The following is a 6886-nucleotide window of genomic DNA, read 5'->3' on the forward strand; positions in this document are numbered from 1 at the left end:
AGGGAGCGCGGGGTGCATAACTTGCCCGATTTTGGCCTGGTCGGCAGCGGTGGAGTCCGTGGGCGTCGTACCTTCTAGAATGCTATGTCCTGGTCGCTCAATACCTTTCGTGTTGTTCGGGGTGAAAACTGGATCCTTTGGATCGGGCGATGACGGCACTTCAGTGTCATGCCCTTCTTAAAAGCACCGCCATGAAGTCCATGCTATGTCGGTGTTGGGCTTCACCTCTTCGCGGTGACTAGTTCACGGTGGAGGTCTCCGTCGGCTTGGTTCTTAATTCTCCGTTTGTGTACTATGCTTGTTGGTTGGCTGAGTGGTGTTGCCTTTGTATCTTTGCCTTGAGTGTGTGTTATGATGGTGTCATGTTGTTTGCAATTTGGTCGTTGCATTATATACAAAGTTAGGCGAAAGCCTTCTTCAATACTTCTACGACAGTATGACAAAATGGGCAATGTTCAACGATGCTTTTGCCAGTTGCTACTCGGCCCATAGTCCGAAAGGGCACAGACTATATGAGGTTATGCACAAACTGCGCCCACTAAACTAAGTGTCAAACAAAAAAACACTCCACGAACAAACTGAGAAATTGCAGTTCTTGTGACCGTTCAGTCTTCAGCGAGTTAACTGTTGGAAATGATAGATGAAGCAACCAACCAGATGGATAAAAACCAAAAGTTTAGCAGCTCCTCAAGTGGCTGATTTTGGTTTTGCTACACCAAAAAGTTCAGCCTATCCTCGGCCACTGCCTTCTTCGTATGAGAAGTCTCTCTCACGCGTACAACTTTGTGTACTGATGTTTGGTGTTGCGTAAGCACGGAACCTCACAGCTGGTACATCTCTGCCACTGTGCCCTGTGGTGGCTACATAGGCAAAAACAACAAATCTGAACTGTGAACGAAAATAATTCACAAACTGAACTGTTGATGAAAAAATTTCACATAGCTGACCCTTTTGTGTAGCGTCCGACAGCAAAACGTCACACTACACTATGCAGCGTCTAACTGACAGGCGCTACACGCCTGACCAGCGTCACACACCGAACTGTCTGAAAATTGCTAAGTCAGTGTGCAATGCCTGAGAGCTCGGCGCCACACAGTGTAGCGCCTAGTGGCCACTCAAGCATATGCGAAGGGGTCGCGTTATTTGGTGTGTTGGTTCGTAGCTCTGAATCTCGGAATGTGTGATGGGCTAGTAGATTAAGCAGTATTATTTACGACCTAGTGCATGCATGGGTTCCTGGCTATTATCTATGGGGCTACTCCTGATAGGTCCCTATCAAGAATCAACTTTTTCTCATGTTGATCTTCCGTATCCGTGTGTTGTTAAAATACCTCGAATCGGCCACGAAAGATACGTGAAGTTTTAACTCGCACTACACACCTGACCCCATATTCGTTTTTGACTAGGCATAGCGCGGCACCGACGCATATGCACTAGCGCCTATACGCTAGGCGATACACCGTATAATGCAGCGCCTAGCTCTAAGGAGTTGCACACTGACTTAGCAATTTTCAGGCAGTTTGGTGTGCGACGCTGGTCAGGCGTATAACGCCTATCAGTTAGGCGCTTCATAGTGTAGTGTGACGCTAGCTGTCGGGCGCTACACAAAAAGGTCAGCTATGTGAAATTTTTTCATCAACAGTTTAGTTTGTGAATTCTGTTCGTTCACAGATCAAATTTGTCGTTTTTCCGGCTACATACCTCAGTCTGAGACGTGATCGTAGAGATTCCACAAAAGCAGCCGTGCTTTGTACTACTGCTCTGGGCAGGCCCTGATCGTCCAAGAAACAAAAACGGTTGTGAGGATGTGTTGGGTAAGGTAGAATCTTCAGTGCCAAAGCAGAGTGCGATGCCAAATTGCATCGTCGCAGGCTTGTGCAAGTGCTGTTTGGAATCTGTTGTTCACTTTACTTCTGAAATCACATGCATCTCCTCTTAGTGCCTCTAAAGCTGTAAAAATCTGATACGCTGTCTTGACCTTCTACTACTACCTTTCTTTCTGGATTGATGATAACAAAACAGGTCGAGTGTAAGAGCGGACCAACAGATCGACTATATGGGCCAATATGCACAAAAGTTCTGACGAGGCTAGCTGAGAGTGGAGCAGTCCTCTCAAAAAGGGGGAAAAATCGTTAATGTCATACACTGACTAAGCAACAGCCAACAAGAAAGAATGCCGGGTCAATAACGGAGATGCATCGTGTTTCAGCATTCACCCTTTTTACAGAAAACAAGGAAACCATACATGCAGGGTGCGTCCAGAGCAAACCTGCTGTGCCACAATATTACAAGCAGACAATAATTCACAGAGATCCGAATAATTCACAAATTGTTAAAAATGTTATCAGTCTTCAGTGCGACGCTGTCGTTCCATCCTCTTTCATCGGAGACTCCACACGTAGGCTGTTCTCGCGATGGTAGAGAGATTCCGCGCCCTGGTTTTACAAGCAAGAGTTATGAATACCAAGAAGCTCGTCATGTTACCTCTGTTTGTTAAATATAAGAAGTTTTCGAATATAGGAAGTCGGGGGGCGGGGGGCAGGCTAAAGGTAGAAGGCGATACTTCTGTGAAGATTGGTACTTGAACTAAATCGCTGAATTGTGTTCTAAATTTTTATGGGTACTCATATCATTGTTATCTGGTGAGAGGAAAGGCGGTTCGTCATTTTTTTTTCATGATTGATTTGGATTCTGGGAACGGCCAAAATCATGGCTAAGAAAACTTGGTGACTCTGATGATTCCCTAAACCTAGAAATATACTTCAATAGTAAGTAAAAGCAAATCATGCCTATCCCACAAAGCATACTTCCAAGCATTGCTTGATATTTGAGAGGGTTATTACAAAAGCAAAAAAACCATGAAATCCATTTCCATGTACTAGACAATGTTTTCCACTCTGAATTTCAAATGTCATGATTCACGAATCAAATGTAAATCTTGATATAACCCACTATAGTACATGTACAAAAGTAACCAAGGGTCAACACATTGAACCCATTCATGTGGTTTGTCTGCTATGATGCACTACTGGCCTAAAAATAGGTACATCGATGTAATTTGATGATACTCCCTCCGTCCCATAATATAAGAGTGTTTTGGACACTAGTGTAGTGTAAAAAACACTTTTATATTATGGAACGGAGGGAGTAAATACTAGCAACTGAGAGTTTGTAAACCTTATGTCTTCCTCATTAACTGTTCAGCATGCTAGATGAAGCAAACCAATTCGCTAATAAAATATGAACAACTGAAAGTTTGTAGACCTTCTATATATCCTTACTAACTATTCAACACGATGTAGACTAAAATACACTTACTTGGAATATCGTTCCAAGCTTTTTCAACGCTTTTCCTCGCAACTTCAGAACATCTTTTGAGACAGTGCTATCTTTAAGAACCTGAAGACCAAAGAGATCAAGAAAGCATGAGGGGGGGAAAAATCCAGACATCTCTTTCTACGTTAGATAAGCTTTGGCAAAATAATTGTGACAAAAATATGGAAAAAGCCAAACTTACTGCTTGGCATACTCGGGAAAGAGTTGACTCGATATCGACCACATTAATTTTCCATAGAGAATTAAGCATGGCTTCTTTTTTCTCCTCAAAACTCTTCATAAGCTGCTCTTCCTTGTCGGCACCCTCCTCCACCTTTTTCATTCCTTCTTGTAGCTGCATCAGAGCAATAGCACCTGTAACAAGCAATAGTTGTATCAGAGCAACATACTAATACATTCAACAAATAACTAAACAATGGCTTAGAATTACCTGAAGCAGCATGAACTTGCGATTTAATGGTGTGACCCTTGTCTCTTACCCACTCAGCTATGAATGGTACACCCATATACAATTTACTCTTTCCAAGTTCTCTTGCCGCTTGCCGTACATAAATATATCCAACAGTGTGAAGCATAGCCTCACCAAAAGCTGAAAAATGGTTGCACGCAAGTCAATGACTTGAGAAGGCTAACTGAAAAATGGTTCTACCAACTACCAAAGATTCCTCGTACAATAAAGGGTTTTATGTCCCTTGACTATGGTTTTTTTTTCTATGATAATAAAAGTGGAACTGATTTCTTGAGGGGAAAATATGTAAATGAAGCATCTACAGGAAACAAAACGGACCACAATAGAAGGCCCACTATTGCAAATTCACATGATATACCTGCTTCTGATAAACGCTTGGCTTCTGCATTCGCCCAGTGCACAAAATCATCCTTTCTACCATCCACATATGGCTGAAGTCGATCCTTTAGGCTCTGAGTAAGCTTTTTCTCTCTTTCAGTTTGCAACTCCTGTGTCAGAGGAAGTTATTTGGGCTTAATTTCTGCATCGTCGTGGCACAACCTAAGCTGAATGATAATGTCAGCACACTCAATCAAAAAGAATAGCATACTTTTATCTTCTCTTGAACCTTTGCTCTGGCATCTTGACTGCTTAAACCTTCATCAACCTCCACTGAAGCTATGGATGCCAGAGCAAGCTGACCAACATAATCTTCAAAATAGTCGCTTCCAAAAAGCATCCCAAATACAGCAGCAGGATCAACCATGTTATCCCTGAATGCCACATTAATTAACTGAGTAAGAAGAGAATCCACAGCACATTAGCACGATGGAGTAAATTGGCAAGTTATTTCCGCGTAAAGTTAAGTAGAGTCTAGAGAGTAGTTACTTGTGTTGTTTCTGTTTTCTAAATATGGCATCTTGTTCTGAAATAGCTACTTAGTCGTTATAATTATCTATCTATCCATAAATTTGAGAGGCCATCTTAAATCAACTCTCATTTTCACCGTCCTCAGTTACTCCCAAGTCCCAAGCCTTTTTCTCATGGTGTAATCCTCTTGTTCTCTCACCATAAGCAAACCACTACATAACACTGTTTGATGCTCATAGTCAGATAGTTCAGTCTAAACAATCCATAAATTCAAGAGGCCATCTTAAATCAACTCCCCTTTCACCGTCCGCAGATACCCCCAAGCCTTTCTCTCGCCATTCTAGATTTCTAGGGGCAGCTATGTTTTACCCTTCTAAGAAAAATACCAATTACTTGCTAAAAGTCTAGAACTCAAAGAAATTCATGACTTACTGGGAAAGACCCTCCTTTCCATGCTTATCATAAGCCTCCTTTTTCGCTGGATCGCTTAGGACTTGGTAGGCCTCTCCAAGATCCTGTTAAGAGAAAGCTTTTTAAGTACTTAAACTAATGATCTATCCAAGTGGATATTATCATTCAAAGAGGCACTTGACGCCACAGAGACACTTACAGTTAATAGATTCAACATTTAAATCGATGAACACACAAGCACTACTCAGAAAGGAACACCATAATTATGAAACGAGGCGTGCTCGGAGTGAAACATAATATGCTCGCACTTAACATCTGTTAGTTGGTAATTGATCAAACTATACCTCCTAACTTTGGCTAAACTAACTTCATTCCCTCGGAGGCAAAAAAAAATTCTAATCTAACTTTGGCTAACTGAAATTCTAGCTCCAATATATCCTCAACCATGGGGTTAACTACATACATACATGCATCTAAAACACTGTATTTACATGACCACGCATCTAAAACACCACAATAAACTCGCAGGGTTAAGAGAAGGCGGCGAAAATGCACCTGGAATTTCCTCGCCGCGTCGGGGTTGCCGGGATTCTTGTCCGGGTGCACCAGCCTGGCCTGAAACGCATACAAACCCCGCCGATTCAGATTCAGCGCCAGGAGATAAGCCTAGTATTTTGATATAAGACGCTGAGACTCACCTGGGCGTAGTAGGCCTTCTTGATGTCAGAGGGGGAGGCGTCGACGCTGACCCCCAGGGTTTCGTAGTAGGCGGTCTCCTTCACCATGGCCGCCGCAACCGGATCTCGCCCGCCCGTCCGCGGCTACAGACACCACCAGGGAAACAGCGAATGCTACGACAAAATCGAGAGCGGTTAGCAGCCGAGGCAAGAAACCTGAGCCAAATAGTGGGAGAGATGCGCACCACGGCCTGTCGGTCGGTTCGAGAAGCTTCTGGAAGGTTCCCTGGGAAGAAGAAGACGAGGAGGAGGAGGGGGGATTTGGGGGAAATTTCTGTAGCCGGGAGGACAGCGTGGATCCGCGAATATCTCTGCTGGGGGAGTCGGGTGGTGGTGGTGGTGGGAGGAAGTCGTTGGCGTGGGGTCAACGTGGGCGAGTGGACCCACCAGTCAGCACGCCACGTCACGGCAGCGAGGCGCCAACGTATGATGCGCTGGCAGGCAGGCTGGCGCGTCTCTCCTCGGCCGGCTGCGGGCCCGTGACTATCGGCGGCGGACGGCGAGACGCCGATGGGCTCGGCAATGGACAGTGGACACGGGGTAATGGGTATGATACGCCCAATTTCTCTTCTGGGACAGCAATGCATGCACCTTGGATCTTATAGTAGAGCTGGTATAAGAGTACGTACCGCAAATCTCACGCGGGGTGACGACGACGACGCGTGCGAGATGGCATCGGTGGCTACAGGGGTAAGAAATCTCTGGTTGCTTAACCGCGTTGTACGTGACGGATTTAGACTTGACAATCTGACCTATCGGTCTCTTCTGTTGTGCGCAGATAGTCGCGTCGTTTTGGCCAGACTCTGCACGGTCTCTCTCTAGGCACATACGTGTATCCTCTAGATGGCAGGGTGCAGCAGCTCATGCGTCGGAGAATTTCGTCGACGTTTACACTTTGTAGCATCAATTTTTGTTACGTATATGATTCATAAATAGTTTGGATTGTTACCACATGTGTCACGTGGTTTTCTTACGGATATGATGATGTGTATCAGTACGTGCGTAGTCTACTGTAGGTTTTCAAAGGGACCTCGTATGTGACACGCGCTAGCAGTCGTATTTTATCATATAGGAGCACAAAACA

General features: G+C 44.5%; 1 protein-coding gene across 1 annotated transcript; it reads right to left on the bottom strand.

Annotated features, from left to right (window-relative positions):
• Positions 1–2166: 2166 nt before the first annotated feature.
• On the bottom strand, positions 2167–6374 carry LOC109743993 (chaperone protein dnaJ 10). Its single transcript, XM_020303089.4, has 10 exons — positions 5988–6374; positions 5764–5916; positions 5621–5680; positions 5087–5169; positions 4395–4557; positions 4164–4293; positions 3767–3925; positions 3518–3690; positions 3319–3399; positions 2167–2435 (listed from the first exon to the last, which is right to left on the bottom strand). Exons 2-10 carry the CDS (start codon positions 5848–5850, stop codon positions 2352–2354), a joined length of 1020 nt encoding a protein of 339 aa, XP_020158678.1. The 5' UTR covers positions 5851–5916; positions 5988–6374; the 3' UTR covers positions 2167–2351.
• Positions 6375–6886: the final 512 nt, after the last annotated feature.

Source organism: Aegilops tauschii, chromosome 1 (assembly GCF_002575655.3).
Source record: "Aegilops tauschii subsp. strangulata cultivar AL8/78 chromosome 1, Aet v6.0, whole genome shotgun sequence".
Lineage (NCBI taxonomy): Eukaryota > Viridiplantae > Streptophyta > Magnoliopsida > Poales > Poaceae > Aegilops > Aegilops tauschii.

Excerpts from the sequence above, each read along its gene's own strand:
- LOC109743993 (XM_020303089.4), bottom strand. The coding sequence starts at position 5,850 with ATGGTGAAGGAGACCGCCTACTACGAAACCCTGGGGGTCAGCGTCGAC. Across the intron at positions 4,558-5,086 it reads GGAAAGGAGGGTCTTTCCCA|GGATAACATGGTTGATCCTG; the intron begins GTAAGTCATGAA and ends TGTGGCATTCAG. Across the intron at positions 3,691-3,766 it reads GCAAGTTCATGCTGCTTCAG|GTGCTATTGCTCTGATGCAG; the intron begins GTAATTCTAAGC and ends TGCTTGTTACAG.